The 17493-nt window shown below is 31.5% G+C and overlaps 1 protein-coding gene across 7 annotated transcripts in view; it reads left to right on the top strand.

The window, feature by feature from the left end:
- Positions 1 to 9645, top strand: part of LOC128190197 (fibropellin-1-like) — a 123494-nt gene extending 113849 nt beyond the window's left edge. For all 7 annotated transcript variants that reach the window (XM_052862143.1, XM_052862141.1, XM_052862142.1 and 4 more), the window contains exons 9-19: positions 3249 to 3356; positions 3724 to 3831; positions 4031 to 4138; positions 5064 to 5171; positions 5387 to 5494; positions 6218 to 6325; positions 6665 to 6772; positions 7414 to 7521; positions 7638 to 7745; positions 8423 to 8530; positions 8780 to 9645. In XM_052862143.1, the coding sequence (XP_052718103.1) occupies positions 3249 to 3356; positions 3724 to 3831; positions 4031 to 4138; positions 5064 to 5171; positions 5387 to 5494; positions 6218 to 6325; positions 6665 to 6772; positions 7414 to 7521; positions 7638 to 7745; positions 8423 to 8530; positions 8780 to 9057 (1358 nt within the window). In that variant the 3' untranslated portion in view covers positions 9058 to 9645. The remainder of the gene's footprint in view (positions 1 to 3248; positions 3357 to 3723; positions 3832 to 4030; positions 4139 to 5063; positions 5172 to 5386; positions 5495 to 6217; positions 6326 to 6664; positions 6773 to 7413; positions 7522 to 7637; positions 7746 to 8422; positions 8531 to 8779) is intronic.
- Positions 9646 to 17493: the final 7848 nt, after the last annotated feature.

The following is a 17493-nucleotide window of genomic DNA, read 5'->3' as shown; positions in this document are numbered from 1 at the left end:
ATCATCTAAGTAATGATGAATGGTCTTGAACCCTGATTTTTCCTTAGCTAACCACTCTAAGAATGTGGAAAACATTTCGAATAGTTTACATGAAATGGAACACCCAAATGGCAAGCACTTATCAAAATAGAATTTACCTTGAAACTGTAAACCTATTATTTCAAAATCCCCTGGGAATATCCTAAGTAGACGAAAGGCGCTTTTTATATCAGATTTTGCAATAATTGTCCCTCTCCCCAAATGACTTATTGTTTGAATTTTTGTGTCGAATGATGTGTATTTTACTGTTGTGTGAATAGGGTCAATGTTGTGATTAATGCTTGCAGACAGTGGGTATGAAAGGTGCATTACCATTCTCTAACCGCCATCAGCTTTTGGAACAATACCTATAGGGGACACATGAAAGTTTAACATGGGGGAGACTGAAAGGGGCCTGCCACACGCCCTTCTGTAACTTCCTTATCTATGTTTTCTTGTAAAACATTTGGATGCTGCTTTGCAGACACTAAATTGCTACTTAAAATTGGAATCCGGGGACCCTCGTATTGCAACTTAAACCCGTTAACTAGACCCTCCCTTAAAGTATGTGCCGCCTCTCTATCTGTGTAATTGATTAAATGTTCCAATATTTGTCGTGTCTTTAGTGGGGAAACACCAAGGGCCCATTTGTCTTGACTGTGGTGTAACATGTTTTGACTGTGGTGTAAATTGTTTTGACTGTGGTAAGACTTGCCTTGGTTGATAGGTGAGACGGTCTAAATGTAAATCCTTGTCTCCGAAATGACTGACCATTTGGGTGTGTAGGAGTTTGAGTGTCCATGCAGCGAATTAATGGATGGTTATTGTTGCATCTGATACACTGGTGCAGATCTGCACAATGGATTCTGGTACAAGAATCTCTGTAGTTAAAGTCAAAGCACTTGTTTGGCGAAAATGATGGACGATTTGTATTGGACTTGATCATGGGCGTCATATACACCAGCCACAATTCGCTATCCCTTACCCCCCCCCCCCCCCCCCCCCCCCAGTTATTTGATGGGTTAATTGCCATCCGAAGCCTGTATTGCTGATCATATGTGACCCAACCCTGCAATTTTTCTGCCCCCAACCTAACGTCATGCATGTATTTGAAAAGTTGGTGTGTTTTGCTAGGGTGGGCTGTAAGATATATGCATGCATAAATGATGAAGGCATCTGTCCATTTCTCAATGGTTGTCAATCTATTATTTGGCCTTGGGAGTCCATTGACTATGTGGATAGTTGTAGCCTATTAGCATCACGCACAAGCAGGGTGGCTAAATTAACGTATTCCCCATTGACAATTTTTTCTTTGGTTGCATTATCTACATGGTACCCTAAATCTACTTGTGTTGAATTGTTAATGACAGGTTGACTTAAGTTATTGCAAAACGTTAAAGACTGACATTGAGCCCATAGCATTTGTTTGTCCTGGCACTGTGACGGATGGCTCCACCATTATGGGTGCTGTGGAGGGCTGAGGGGAATGGGAAGCCACCATCTGATTTTCACTGGAGGTTGCGCTACATCCTCTGCTGCTGTACTGCTGCGTGCATGTCCTGCCTTCTCGGGCCTCTGTTGTCTGCGGCTCCCACGCTGGCTCCTCGTCGCCGATAAATCCGAATTTTCGTTTTGAGCATTTTGCTCGGATTAATAAGAAATAATTAAAAAAAAGTATAAATAGTAAATACTTAACGGGTAAAATGATCGATTTTTTTAGTACTGCTGCATTCCGTTCTGACTATCATACCCTCAAGTGGTTTTCAGCCGAACATAAATAAACACCATGCAGATATATTCAATTGATCAAAAATCTTCATAAATTTAGACCATCCATATATATTACTTCTGGCAGCTTACATCATTACACAATATAAGTTGAATGCTTTGTTATAACAGCCATAAAAAAGCAATATTATGTAAAAAATTATTTCAGCAAATTTGCCACGTCTTACCTTACAATCCACGATTGTTTTAGAAAAGGGAATATTCTAGAAGGGAAGTAACTAATATAAAAACACCCGTTAAACCCCAACCCGATCGTACTCAAAACTTCCGGCTAATAGTTACTGAGATTAATGTGCATATCTGAAACAAGCTCCAATATGCGATATTATTGCAAATTATGACGACCACATTATTATTTACGAATGTACTTACTTTGTGATAACTTAAAAAGCCGCTTCGATTAACATGACGTATTAATAATGCCAACAATGTCGAAAGTATTTGATTATCATAGATATCATATAAATTAGACACTTTTTTTAAAGACAACATTTTTTTTATTCTAATAAAGTGAAACATTAAAGACAATGTACTTGTTCAATAAAAAACACAATAAAAGCTTGGCCGAATAGTCGCAGAGCAGTTGGAAATTTAAAAAAGGGCGATTAAAATCTGGGTAAGAGTCTACTAAGGCATTATGAGAGGAAATTCTATCACAGAAACAGATTCAAGAGCGTTACGATTTTGCTCAGACAAATAGAGGCAAGCTTTTTAAATTTCATTTACGGAGCAAAACATAGAGAACAGAAGGCTTTAAGGATGCTTTTACTCAAATAAATTATTATTGACGTAATATTCGATATATTCGATACTACATTATGGAATTAGGCTCAAACAAAAATAGACTTACAGCAAAACAGAAAAAATGAAGATTAAATTTTTCAGCTCTTGTTTACCACTTGAACATTTTTTGCAGTACTATTTTATTACAAATCAAGATTTTGTTTGTTAATACATATATTTTTTTGCATTTTTTCTGTTGGTATTATCTCACTTATTTATAAAATTAAAGATTATCATATTGAACGCAAAGCAATAAAATAAAATATGCTAAAAACGATAAAATCCACCATTTCTCGAAATTTTGATCAGTATCGTATAAATTTCATGCCAACAGAAAAAGAATAAGGTCAGCACATTTTTTAAAATTGTCACGAAATACCTCATGACTTGTATTTATTTAGTTACACAGCCATTCATTAACCGTACTATATTTAAAAAAAAAACAACCAAATTTCACGATATAGATTTTTAAATGAGATGTCTATATCTCTTTCAAATCTCAGTTGTCCTACACAGTAAACAGCTCTTTTATAATACGGAACAAATGATATGTAATGATGCCTTTCATTAAGCAGTCTATAAACTAATATGTATTTAATGATTTATAACATGTACTAGTACATGTATAAAATTATGTATTCTGTTTTTGTTCAATTTAGTTATCAAATGTGTGAACAGTCCGTGTGTACATGGTACTTGTCAGGACACGATTACAGGATTTACTTGTAACTGCGACCCGAAATTTTCTGGAATGACCTGTAACACTCGTAAGATTATATACAGTTGATTAATGCAAATCAGTATTATATTTTCTCTTTGATCATTTTACCTAAGGTCTTGTACAAATTTTAACTTAAAATGCAGCAATAAATTATGCCGCCTTATTTGTGACAGTCATAAGATCTCATTTGTTTTTATTATTCAGATTATTCGTTGTAAGTCTTATCTAACGTGAAAAAAGTTAATTTGATTTGTAAACTTCAATGAATAAAAGTTAATTCGTAATTTTTTTTTAAACATATGATTAATCACAATGATTTTTTATGAAAAAGATTAGTTTTTATTTTCAAAAACGGATATAGAATCTTAAAATATTGAAAAAAAACACTTAAAATCTAAATAATATCATTTTAGCCGTGAAATGCACAGCTAATCCATGTATCCATGGTACCTGTGCCGATACCTCGTCGGGATACAATTGTCACTGTGAGGAAAAGTATACAGGGAGCAAATGTGACAGTCGTATGTATACACTTCTTTCAAATGATTGTGATACTAGTCGATTCAAGTTACCTTTTTATCTCAGTTTCATGTCGTGCATATGCTCCTAATATTTCTATTAGTTATTAAAAAAAATCTGATCTAAGATGTTATGTAATATGTGAAAAAAATAATTTAAGAATGATTCTTAAGGTTGTGAATTTGAATTGCTTAATTTAAGTGATACTGTGTTCGTCTAACCCTTGCCTGCATGGAACTTGTACGGACACTCTGTCTGGATTCAGTTGTTTGTGTGATGTGAAGTATACAGGAGCTAAATGTGATCAACGTACGTATTCTTAACTTTTTTCTGTTCATTAGACCGTTATTTAGATGCTATTATTTAATAAATGAATAATTAATTTAACATGTAATGTATCGTATTGTTTTATACATATCGGGTCTTTAATGAAACCAAATATTTCTAAATTCGTTTAATTACATTAAAATACAAACAATGTATGATTAATTAAAGTGTCAAATTATATAAAGCGTTAATTTAGTTTTCACGCTTCATACAAAAAGTAAACTATTTAACACATATGATATGCAATAAAAATATTCTAAAACCAATCAAGAAATGCCTAAATCTACAACAATAAAAAAAGGGGAATAAAATAGTGGAAATGCCCATTCAGTTTGGTCGTGAAATACAATTTTGTTAATTTAATTTTTTTTCCAATTATATATATATATATATATATATATATATATATATATATATATATATATATATATTATAATACAAGCGTTCAAAAGCACAATTTCTAAGGATATTCAGTTTTTGATATATTTAACAAACGAAAAGAAAACATATTGCCTTAAATTTTGGTTGTATTGAACCCATAACATAAAAACCCTAATTATAGACATGTAAGGGTACCTTATGTCTGGTGCTTTAAAAACCCAGCCATTACGAACACTACAAAGTTAGTTGTTTAAATACTATGTGTGACTTTGGCCACGAATTTACAGACTTTTATTATTTCTTAAAACGTTCAATTGTTGGGGTTTAAAATGATATTGGATGGTCATTTCTTTACGTTTTCGTTGACTGAAATAGGTTTGGTTTCCATTAGAATTTATTTATACTATAAAAAAAATAAAATCACAATGAATGTATATGAAAAATTATTTTTTTTATCTTTAAAGAATAGAATGTAGAGACTAATAATATTACAATAACATTTAAAACTTCAACAATATCATTTTAGCCGTGAAATGCACATCTAACCCATGTATCCATGGTACCTGTGCCGATACCTTGTCGGGATACAGCTGTCACTGTGAGGAAAAATACACAGGAAGCAAATGTGACAGTCGTATGTATACATTTTCTTTCAAATAAAAGTGAGAGTAGTCAATTCAAGTTACCTTTTTATCTCAGTTTCATGTCGTGCATATGCTCCTAATATTTCTATTAGCTGTTCCAAAAACAAATGAAAAAGACAACACTGATCTAAGACGTTATATGATATGTTAAAAAATATTTTAAGAATGATACTTAAGGTAGTGAATTCGAATTGCTTGTTTTCAGTAATACTGTGTTCGTCTAACCCTTGCCTCCATGGAACCTGTACAGACACTGCATCCGGATTCAGATGTTCGTGTGATGAAAGGCACACAGGTGCTAAATGTGATCAACGTACGTACACTTAACTTTTTTTCTGTCATTTTAATGTTAAAATGTATTAAATGAATAATGAATTATATATGTTTCGTGTCGTGTTGGTTTATACCAGAACGAATCGTATCGGTTTGAAAATGAAACAACCTGTATTTTTAAATCGGTTACATTTAAGTGCAAACAATGTATAATAAATTAAACTGTCAAGTTATCAGGCGTTAATTTAGTTTTCACACTTCATTCAAAAAGTAAACTTAGTTTAAACTTATGGTATGCTATGAACATATAAACATATAAACTATAAACATATGAAGAACTGCCTAAATTAACAACCAAAATTTGTTTCAAAAATAACGCTGCTTATTATTATAAATCCAAGGAAAAATATCTTAATACAAAACAGAAAAAATATTTTTTTTTGTTTGATTATTCTTTGTTTTTTGGTTTTTTTTTAGATTTATTTAAAGCTATATTACATCACGACGGCACAATTTTAAAATGTTTAAACATATAATACGTTTGTGTGATCTGAAAATGTGAAAATGAAATAAAAAATTTATTTATAAAGATTTGCCAATAAAAGCAGTTAAGCCCTACATGTCTATCACGAAAATGCTAAGAAAGCCAAAAAAAAAAAAAGAAAGAAAGTTAAGCTAAGATGACAATTGTTTGAATTAAACAGTGTATGAAAGCAGTTCTGCCTTCCCATGATTTAAAAAAATCTTATGTGGATTTTTCCAGTGGTTATATGTCACTCAAACCCCTGTGTCCATGGAACATGTACCGATACAGCGACAGGATTTCAATGCTCATGTGATATACTCTACACAGGAATCAAATGCGATAAAAGTATGCATTAAAAAATTTGTTAATTTTGTAGACCACAAGTGTACAAGAAAGTTCTTTATCTCTTAAAAAATAAATCTACTGATCATCTTCGCAATTCTTTTAATTCGGGTAAGTTATTACGCATATATAGATAAGACAGATATAGATATCTGGGCGGGTTAATTTGAAGTGTCCTTGTTAGTTCGAGGCAAACTTAGTTTTAAATCATATTTATATAGTTTGGTTACTGTAAAGCATTTATCACTTTTGTAATCAAGGGGTTAGTCGCTAACATTTATAAGTATTTGGATATATGGTGTTATTTAACAAGTCTTGTTTTGTTATTTTTCGCCTTTGTAGGCAAAACATGCTCTTCTAATCCTTGCATTCATGGAACATGCACTGATACAGCCTCTGGATTTAAATGCAACTGTGACGTTGTTTATACAGGTGTATTTTGTGACACGTGTAAGTCAAATAACATTTTGATTAAAAGTGTTAATGTAATATTTGGCTAAATGTACTTTGGCGTCCAAATCCTTTACATCTTCCATTGCAATCGTTGAGATCGGTCACCATATAGCTTTGAATCTTGCTGTAAGCGGGACAGTCCTATTTACCAATGCTCTCTTTCTAGCGGGAAATGTTTGCAATATTGTGTGTAAAAGGTCATGATCACTACATTCTAGGAACAAAAAAAAATAAACAAAAAGGAAAGTTCTTCATTTAAGTCAAATAAGCAGCTTGTTTAAAGCATTTTCCTTTAATTTAAAGTAAGACATCTCGTATAATTGAATAGATGCAGAAAAATTTGACCACGAGGGGTAAAATATTTGTTAAAAACTGAATTTCAAAGAAATTTGCTTTAATTCTAGGTTACACACTCAGTCAGAATCCCCTCCGTGTTTGAAAGTTTGAAATATGGACCAATTTGAGACAAAAAATGATTAAATATGTTACAAAAGTAATGTTTGACGGACAAACGGACGGACAGACTGAACACTTTAGGACACCAAAAGAGCGATGCCTTCCTAAAAGACAAATTCTTTCCTTATCATATTAACTTTACATCAATTCTATTCTACAAACATTTATTGCCTTTTTTACAGTAATAATGTGTTCCTCAAACCCATGTGTCCACGGAACTTGCACCGACACATCATCGGGATTTCATTGTGTATGTAGTACACTCTACACGGGAACCATATGTGATACACGTACGGATATTAATACTTTATTATCTACTTGATAGATACGTTTTACTTATATCTATGTAAAATATAAGCATTTGATCGAGACATATTCAAAACACAAAACTTTATGTATAAATTAGGGAAAACATGTACTTCCAATCCATGCATTCATGGAACATGCAGTGATTCGACATCTGGCTTTAAATGCAAATGTGACGTCACTTATACCGGTACATTGTGTGATACAGGTAAGTTACGTTCAAAATGTTGAAATCAAACAGTTTGTTTATTCTAATTTTGCTTTATTTATTCGTTTAATCCTCAGATGTAGTAATTAATGCATATTACAAAATTTGTTTGATTTCTACTTAAACTTTTCCAGAGCTTGAGAATAAAATCAATTGAAACTGTTAGATAGTTGATATATGATATTATATGACAATCCATTTATATGTTCGTTCATATTTTACATTAAAACAGGACCGACACCAAATTAACAAATTAATCACCATCTAATCCATCTGCATGTTAATTGAATTATTTAAGGTAGTTAATGCATGCCTAAGTTTCGGCATCTACTTCTAATAGCTCAAAGCTCATATAGTAAGTAGACATGTTAGTAATAAATAAGTTAGTATGGTTTACTTTTACGATATGACAAATGCAATCAAGTAATGGGTATTATACCCTTTTTACAAACATAATTCAGTATATTTGTTTTGATCTCCTCAGCATTTTCTTAGAGCTGTTTTAATCTCAATTGAAATATGGTTATCACATAGAAATGAAATCGTACAGCAATCAACTTATTTACATTGACGTATTGGTTGATGGTTACAAAACTCGTATTTGTATTTCAGTTATATATATAGATAAAACTTAATGGAATGGTACCTTTGAAATCTTTTCATTGTTGCCTTTACAGTGATTACTTGTGCCTCCACTCCATGTCAGCACGGATCATGCACTGATTCTCCCACAGGGTTTGTGTGTACCTGTGATAGTTCCCACACAGGTATCAGGTGTGACACAGGTAATTATCTCTAAGCGTAAGAAACATATATATGCATACCAAAAATTGTGGAAAAATTTACACTTCCATGTGCGTTAATAATTATAATACATTAAAGAAACAATGCATATTTTGATACTGATTGAGTGAAAGGTAATTTTTTAACACGAAAAGTTTAAAAGTATGAATATGTAAAACACTTTTCATTTAGGAATTATTTGAGTTTATTTGTTTCGAAATTGTAGTTTGTTATAATCTTTTTTTTTTCAGCATTAGCGGTAGACGAGTCCCAGGAACTTCTTTTGCCGACTTGGTTTCCTTATTTAGAATATGCCCTGTTGAGCCTGGCGTCACTCACTGGTGTAATGGCTATGGGTTGTATCTGCATGAAATGCTGTCGAGCATTTGGTATCATCAGAGATGACGATGACGACGATGATGAAGATCGGGATGAAAATGACTTCAGAAGATATAAAAGGGATTCTATATATCCACTTGACACCCCAAAGCCGCCATCGAATAAGAAACGGAATGGGCTAGATTTTTGATGAGATATAAGAATGAAAAACCGGACTGTACTGTTCTGATTATTTTTTTAAATGTTGACGTGTTAAACACTTTTGCCTTTTATTGAATGACATTTTTTCGGCATAGTTTTTCTTATATTAGAATAAAGATAAAATTAAATTCTTTGCATCGAAATTAACAAAGGTGTTTTTAAAGATTTTTCGGATCTTTTTCTTTCAATCCTGAAAGGTTTGTTTGACTTGATCTTTAATACCATGAAAAGAGACTTGTAGTATATTATGATGTAATTACCTGCTTGTTTGTTGAGTTTGCTGTGTGCTAATTGTTAATTTATAAAATCTAATTTAAATTCTCAAATGCTTTAATATTCTGCCCTCTTTAATACATGCAATATGTAATACTAGTGTTTTGATTTGATATCTCTGTACTATGTATTTGATAACTTTTGTCTGACATTTACATTGTGATTTCTGTGACGATATTTACATACTGCTAATCACTAGTAACGCGTTCTTAATTATTACGATTTTCAGTTATATTTTATTGATCTTCATTGCAATCGCTTTTGAATAAATTTCTTTGTTGGCTTCATTAAAATATTGATTAAACACCTGCTCAATTTGCTATTACTTATTTCATTCTTATTAAGATATTGGAAAGAAATGCTAAACAATATTCATTTTAAGAGTGTACATCGACATATATGATACGCGTTTCATAAATATTTTTTTAACCTTAATACTTTTTTAAGATAATCTCTTGCAAAGAGATCCTTAATATCCTTAATATGAAATAAAAGTTAATTTTTTATCAACTATAGACCAAAATGACTATTTCTTATTCTTCTATATAATTACATGTATGTTTAAATGTATATAAACTTTCCTCGTATGCAAATAACACTGCGAGTACGAAAAATACTAAACTAAAAATAAATTGACTTTAATAGAATTATTCCCTGAAGTAAAAAAAAAATCTAAAAAGTTTGACATAATGTGACATATCATCATTAAATTTAATCGAAGAATTATTCTTATATTCTATTGAAAAACTTTATTTCATGTTCATATCAATTCCTGCAGGAGCAACTACTATCCTATATAAAATTAAATTCCAATCGAAGTTTTAAAAATGTCTTAACGAATTTCCCAAATGTTTTTAAGGAATTCTATTTTCCTGATTTTAATCTTCATTTTCCTGGGGAATTTGAAAGGTAAAAACTGTCAAACGGGATACACAAAAAAAAACCCAGAAGTGGCCAAGTACTACTTTTTAAACTGTTTACAATAATACATAAAATTATAAAATTACTGTGGATTTGATCGTTGAGGATTGATTAATGTCGGTGAATTTCGTGGGTCCTCCTAATCCGTGAATTTCCATTTCTTGAACGTGCTTTTAATATTCTTGAAAAATGTAAATTCCGCTTTATTTATGTTCTTGTGCAAAGACAACTACACATATATATGTAACATGTATAGATTACGAACACGGTATTTAAGAACCAGCTTTAAACAGTACTGAGTTGTTTTATTTAATTGTTATTTTGTTTTCAAATGGGTGTGTTTTTATAGACAGTGTTCATTAAAAGTGTCTTTGCCAGAAAATCTCTCTTTATGTACAATTTATCGTTCCTTTTAAGCTTACCTTAGGAAAAAAGACAATAATGCCAGCGCAGTTGGCTGTAAATAATCAGAGAAAAAAATGATTTAGAATTGTTTTGATATATAAATATTTTTGACTAATTTTCGTCTTAGTACGAAATTGTAGACTTTTGTGCTTTCTGGGAGAGCTTAAAAGGGGCAAAGTCACGGTTTGATCAAAATTTATTTTTTACTGCATGTACATGTATATACTATGATTCAGTAAGGCATTTCTTATAGTCAATCAAATATTTTGAGCTTACAAAGAGCTTACAAATCGTTGTTATGTCCTTGTTATACTGGAATTTAGATTATTTGCTTTGTCAATTCTCTCCAAATATTAAAGTTACAACATAAATTAAAAATATCCAACAGCATTTTCACTGAGCAAATTCCTTTACTGGGGTCAGCGAGAGTACATTTATAACATTGATGTTGATTATATCCTAGTTTCACTTTTTGTTTTGTACATAACAAAGCGAAACTTCAAACTTCCATAAACACGAAATGCAAGGTGATTCGAAATACCACGATTACTGTTTATATTATTGTATTATTATATTATTAAAGAGATAACAAAACGTTTATTCGTCACGAGTAGGAAAAGATTGTTTTTTTACGTTTCAACTTTTTATACAATGACAATAAGTGTTTCCCGTGTCTTAGAAATTGAATCAATGTAAGATTTTTATTTCTCCCTACGTGTACATTTTAATAGGTCAAACTTAAATAAGGTGCTCAAAAGACATGTTTATGAAACGCTTATTTTGAACGATCAATCTAACCTTATCTATTTTTGTACGGCATCATTTTAATATGCAAAACCTATTTTCAACAAGCATTCTGAGAGTATTGCATAAGCAATACACGTCCCCTACCGGTTTGTTGAAAATTGTGGAAACAATGCAATGTTATGCAGAATATTATTCTTACCGTCTTGTGTACCCGGAATCAACAGACCAACCCGATAACGAACCCGATTGTAATTATACAAAAACCCTTTCGATTAGATTAACAACACAATGCTTGAAACTATTTTAGAGAACTTATTTGTTTTGTTAGAAACATTAAAATGAATGGTCCAAGTAATGCACAATATTATTACTGGCTACATACTTTCCTCGTTAATTCGTTACACACCGAACCCGATACCGAACCCGAACATTAAAAAATTGGAATATAAAAACTTGATTTTCTCGAAAATATGTCAACCAGACGCTAAAAAAATGTAAATTTGATCTGTAGTTTGACATTTTGAAGCTGTTCAGCAAATTTCATGTTATTCCTCAAACGCATAAAGAAAAAAAAGCTTGGAAAACTGAAGTGGGACAGACAGACGAACGGACGGACGGACGGACAGACGGACGGACTGACGGACGCAGAGGAAGCTATTGTCCCCTCCGGTGAAACCGGTAGGGGACTAATAAGGAATTATAATGATGATGACTGTTTGTTTACAACAGTGGTACATGTATCAAGTGCATATTTATGCCTGGTCTCTTCTTTTAAAGGATAACTAACTTACATGCTTAATTGATTTCTACTAGTATTTCAACTCACGATGCATAAAAGAATTGATGAGTATGCCTTCTTTACACATTTCCCATGGTCATTGTTACATCAAATTTTTTTTCGAAAAGGAGAGGAAACCTTGTTTTGATTTGCACTAAACTTCCGATAAACTCTTAAAAACAAGGTATGTCCAAAATTAGCTAGATACTATCGATTCGCATCTTTTGTCCCATCTTAATCGCTGAAAAATAAATTTGATTTGATATTATTTCAAAAAAGAAACGTGCAAGTGTTTAATCGGTTAATGTTAATTATTTCGTATTGTAAAACCACCATCAGTGACCGACCATCAAATAAGCGTCGATTTCACAGGTGAAAGAAGGAGTGAACAAATATTTGATTGACCCGAGCAATACGAATCGTATACATATATCTTGAAAAACTGCAATATTGTTCAGGGTTTTTTTTTTGTGTCAATCAATAAATTTATCTCATTGATATTTGAAAGCATTAGCTTTTTACTCTAGAAACATGTGAATAATTTTTAGGGAAACATGGGCTTTCTGACAGTAGTTTTACTTTTGTGCTACTTAACCCTAAGAACACAATCAATAGAGGACTGTGATGTGGAACCTGGGTGTCATGTTTTTGAATGGCAATCTTGGTCAAATTGTTTTGGTAATTGTGGACTACAATCACAGAAAAGAGTACGTCATATGTGTTGTCAAATGAACGTTATTCCTCACACTGCAGAACATTGTTTACAACACTGTAATATGAGCTCAGATTTTAAGCTAGAAGTTTCGCAACCCTGTCGTGTATGTGAAAATGGCGGAACGCTAAAATCTTCTCTTCTGTGTGCATGTGACATCCATCAAAAAGGCAAATGTTGTCAAGGTGAGAATGATAAATTTATACAAAATGTTTATAAGAAATCATTTGACTTCCATATCAATATAGTAGGACTATCTGAACAATAAAGCGAGCTGAATATATAGATTAAACCAATAATTGATGCAATCAGTTAAACATGTCAGTGTTTAAAAACTTGTTATTGTTACTACATATATTGCTAAGTCTTAATATTTATATATACATGTATACACCGATAAATATATTTTCAAAAATATCAATAGGAGATGAAATATCTCTTTTTGCGCAACCTGTTATACACTCTTCTTTTCATTTGGCATGGTCGCTTCAATTACAGATCAAATTGTTTTCTCTTACTAACCCTGAGAAATATTGCTATCAAACAACAGAGTATGTCAAATATCATGGTTTATACTATGATAAGATATCCAGTTAGATAAATGCTGCTTATTGAAGTATTTTCATATCTACATTATTAAATTTATATTTTTTATGTAAGTTTTGATAAACTAATGGTAGACGAAGTTATAAACAAAGTAAGTTCAGAAGAAAATCCTGAACTTACCCACGTGCAATTATTTTGTGTTAATTCATAAATAGGCCATCGCAAATACATTGTTTTGTCATTTATACACATAGGTACACTATGGGATTGTTTAACTGTACAATTTAGGCGGCTTTACCTTAAATTATTTTATAATTTTAACTTGATGTATATATCAGAAAGCATATGAAGTTCTGCACGGCATGTCATTTTGTGTAATAAGGTAAAAATAAATTATCCTGCTTGGTTGAGGCACAGTTAATAATTCACATGACTTTTCATGTTGCATAATATCGTTATTTAGATATCAGAAATTGCCATGCCATTAGATATAAATATTACATTGCAATCATTTGTTTAAATCTATTCATTTTAAAGATTTCCAGTTACGTAATTGCACTAAAATCAATGTAGTTTTAATCGACTGCAATTCATACCTTTTCACATTGTACACGAGGAAGGTAAATTGTTACATACTTGAAAATGATGCTTCTTCTGAAAGCATTTTTGCTACAATGCTTTATTTGCCAAAGCGCACTTTCAATAGAAGACTGTGATGCGGAACCTGAGTGCCATGTTTTTGAATGGCAATCTTGGTCAAATTGTTTGGGTAATTGTGGACTACAATCACAGAAAAGAGTACGTCATATGTGTTGTCAAATGAACGTTATTCCTCACACTGCAGAACATTGTTTACAACACTGTAATATGAGCTCAGATTTTAAGCTAGAAGTTTCGCAACCCTGTCGTGTATGTGAAAATGGTGGAACGTTAATATCTTCTCTCTTGTGTGCTTGTGATATCTATCACAAAGGCGACTGCTGTCAAGGTGAGATAATTTTCAATTTCATGAAGAAAACGACAATATCATATTAAACACTTATAATATGATTAAGAGTTATTATCTGACAATGTCATTTAATTCAAAAATGTCGCCTCTGGCATTTGGAGATATGAATTTTAAGGAACATATTAATGTGGACAAATCGTAAAAAATTTCGATATTCGGTAAATCATGAGTTTGAGCGTCACCTCGTCTCCTTTTAATTATGGCTCTAAATCACTATACAAAAACAATTCCTGCCGATGGGGTCGACAGACAACTTTTTGTTTATATTTAAACCCTATACTCGTGTTATTTTTTCCACGTAAAAAAACTAACTTAATTACCTTTATGAAAGCCATTAGCTGTAAAATATGTTTTGACTTGTTCAAACATAAAAAATTGTACGTATGATTGTATTTTCTTTAACGGAGTTAAACACAATTTGGGGTCAAAATTTAATTTTTCTTAATTTTTATGTTTAAAATTATCACAGGATTAAGCTCTGCCATTCAGTCAACTGAATAACTGAATGGTCTGGAAAGGTGGCTGAAAGTCACAGATATGCCATTCAGTCACATTTCAGTTACCTTTCAGTCACTTTTCAATTGACGGAATGGCAGAGATTCATCCTGTGTATTTACCTTTGCATTTTGAATGATTGACAAAAATTTGAATGCTAATAGTCAAATTACAAGCGATATACAGAGGTAGAAAATCGCTAGAATCATATTGCCTAATAGATCAAAACTAAATTTTGGGTTACGTAGAGTAACTGAGGAATCATTATTTTTATGTAAGGAAAATGAGAATAAGAACACAAGACAGTTTGCTCAGCGTCTGATAATTAATACAGCGAATATTGAAATTTTTAATATACGTTTAAATTAATATTTATTTTTACAAGTGTATATCATTATATAATTTAATTCTGGTTGTAACGCGCTTTCTGATTGGCTAAAAAATTATTTTATATCGTATAAAGAATGTTGCCTACGTCATAGTAAGACTAACGTCAAAAACGTATCAATACGCCTGACGTTACGTTTGAATTTTTTTTACAATTTTACGTCATTTTAAAGGTCAAATGACGTTTTTATCTACAATGAAAGGCAAAAAAAATCAAATTATTAGCAATGAATTCAAAATTTATTAGTTTTATACGATATAAAATGGTTTGGAACAGTTTACGCTTTATTATAAACCGCTTCGCGGTTTATAAAGCGTAAACTGCCCCAAACCATTTTATATCGTATAAAACAAATATTGAATTCAATTCTTAAATATGACCATTTTTTTCAATTATAACGTTTCTTTTGTGTGGTGGTGGTCATGAGAAACGACCTTTTTTAAATTTTATGGAGCTTATGCTTTTCAGATACATTTACATGAATTAAGTTCAAATATTTTTTTTCGTTTTATAATGTCTATAATGGTTAACATTGCTATTCTTAATGGTTCATCAAAATATGATGATTAAATATCGAAATACAAGTGAGATAGACAAGCCAGAGTTCTTTGTTACGTAAACTATCCTCGGGTTTTGTCACAATTGTTCACGTTGGTAATAAGTATAAGTTTCTATTAAACATTGCTTTGTTTCGCTGATAAAATTTTCATTATCGCATTGAATTAGTTTATCTTGTTTTAACAGATTTTTAAAAGATATGATTGTTTCTGCACAAAACTTAATTTGAAAACAAACAGTGTGAGCTTTGTTTTAAAAACAAGTAATTGTAGCCTCATTATGTCGATTGTAATATGACCTCTAACATTCAAATATGAATGTTGGTCAATCATTTAAAATGCCTAAATAAGTCTTTTTATACATAAGAATGAAAAACATTCAAACGATTTGATCTTGAGTCATGTCTACATGTATGTCCCTTTTACAAATAAAGCCTCCTATTGCTCAATATTTGCTCTCATAGCTTTTTGATATCAAATGAAATAACCTTTAAGTCAAATGTTTTTTTAGTTGACCCTTGCTCATTTTCAAAGGAATTGATTGAAGCTAAGATATTGAACTTTACAGACGTACAACAGAAAAAAACCAGACAATTTAAAAAATCTAACAGGGGCTTTTGGCTCTTGAGAGCTTTTTTCTTTGATGTAGAAAATTTAATTTAAATAGGTTTTGCAATACTTAAAACTTTAAAAGTTTGTCAAATTTCAGTGATATGTGCAATCAATGCAATTTACCAATATAAACTGCAGATAATGCCTTTTTACATTTGAAACGTATGAAAAGCCAATCCTGCAGGAAAGCAACGCTGCATTGGTCCTTTTTCGTAACTTGCTAATCAGCAATCTGATATTTGACGTCATAGTTAAGATTATTCTGCCGGAAGTCTTGCTGTGATATTTAAAGAAATTAAACTAAGACATAATGATTCTTGTTAAGTTTAAATCAGCTCGGACCAGAGTTTTCTAGTACAATGATTCTTTATCTTATGGTTATAGATAAATGCATTGATTTGTTTTAGTATGCACTCGTCGACTGGTTGGTTGTTTGCTTATCAGTTTAACTTCCTTCATTTAAGATTTATCAGATCCTAATATGCTATAAAACAAAACGCGTAAAAAAATAATTTTCTTGAGGTACGTACATATCTCCATTAATTTTCAATGGTTTACCTTATACCCGACATAAATTGATTTTATTCACTAAATAAGCTACACATAATCATCATCGAGATTGGTATATTACATTCCTAAGGGCCCCGTACTCAATAAAATGAACAATTGAAAATAATTTAGAAGATGCTTTTCCTTAACCTATAACTTAAAATTATTTCTAACACCTATATGTATCCATGAAAAGATGACAATAACAAGCTGTCAGCCATCTCAAAAATCCATTAAACGAAATACAAATTCAAAGCAGATCAGCACGGACCTCTAAAATGATAGAAGTAGGATCAGTGCTTAGGAGAAGTGAGCATCTTCTGCTGACCGGTCACACCCGCCGTATGCTCTTTGTCGTAATCGGCAAAAAACGGAAAAGCCTGAGACAATTAAGTTATTAATTATGGTCTAACAATTAGTATGAAAAACGTCA

Source organism: Crassostrea angulata, chromosome 6 (genome assembly GCF_025612915.1).
Source record: "Crassostrea angulata isolate pt1a10 chromosome 6, ASM2561291v2, whole genome shotgun sequence".
NCBI classification, from domain to species: Eukaryota; Metazoa; Mollusca; class Bivalvia; order Ostreida; family Ostreidae; genus Magallana; species Magallana angulata.
Note: the sequence above shows the minus strand (reverse complement) of the source record. Positions and strands in the feature narration are given on the sequence as shown.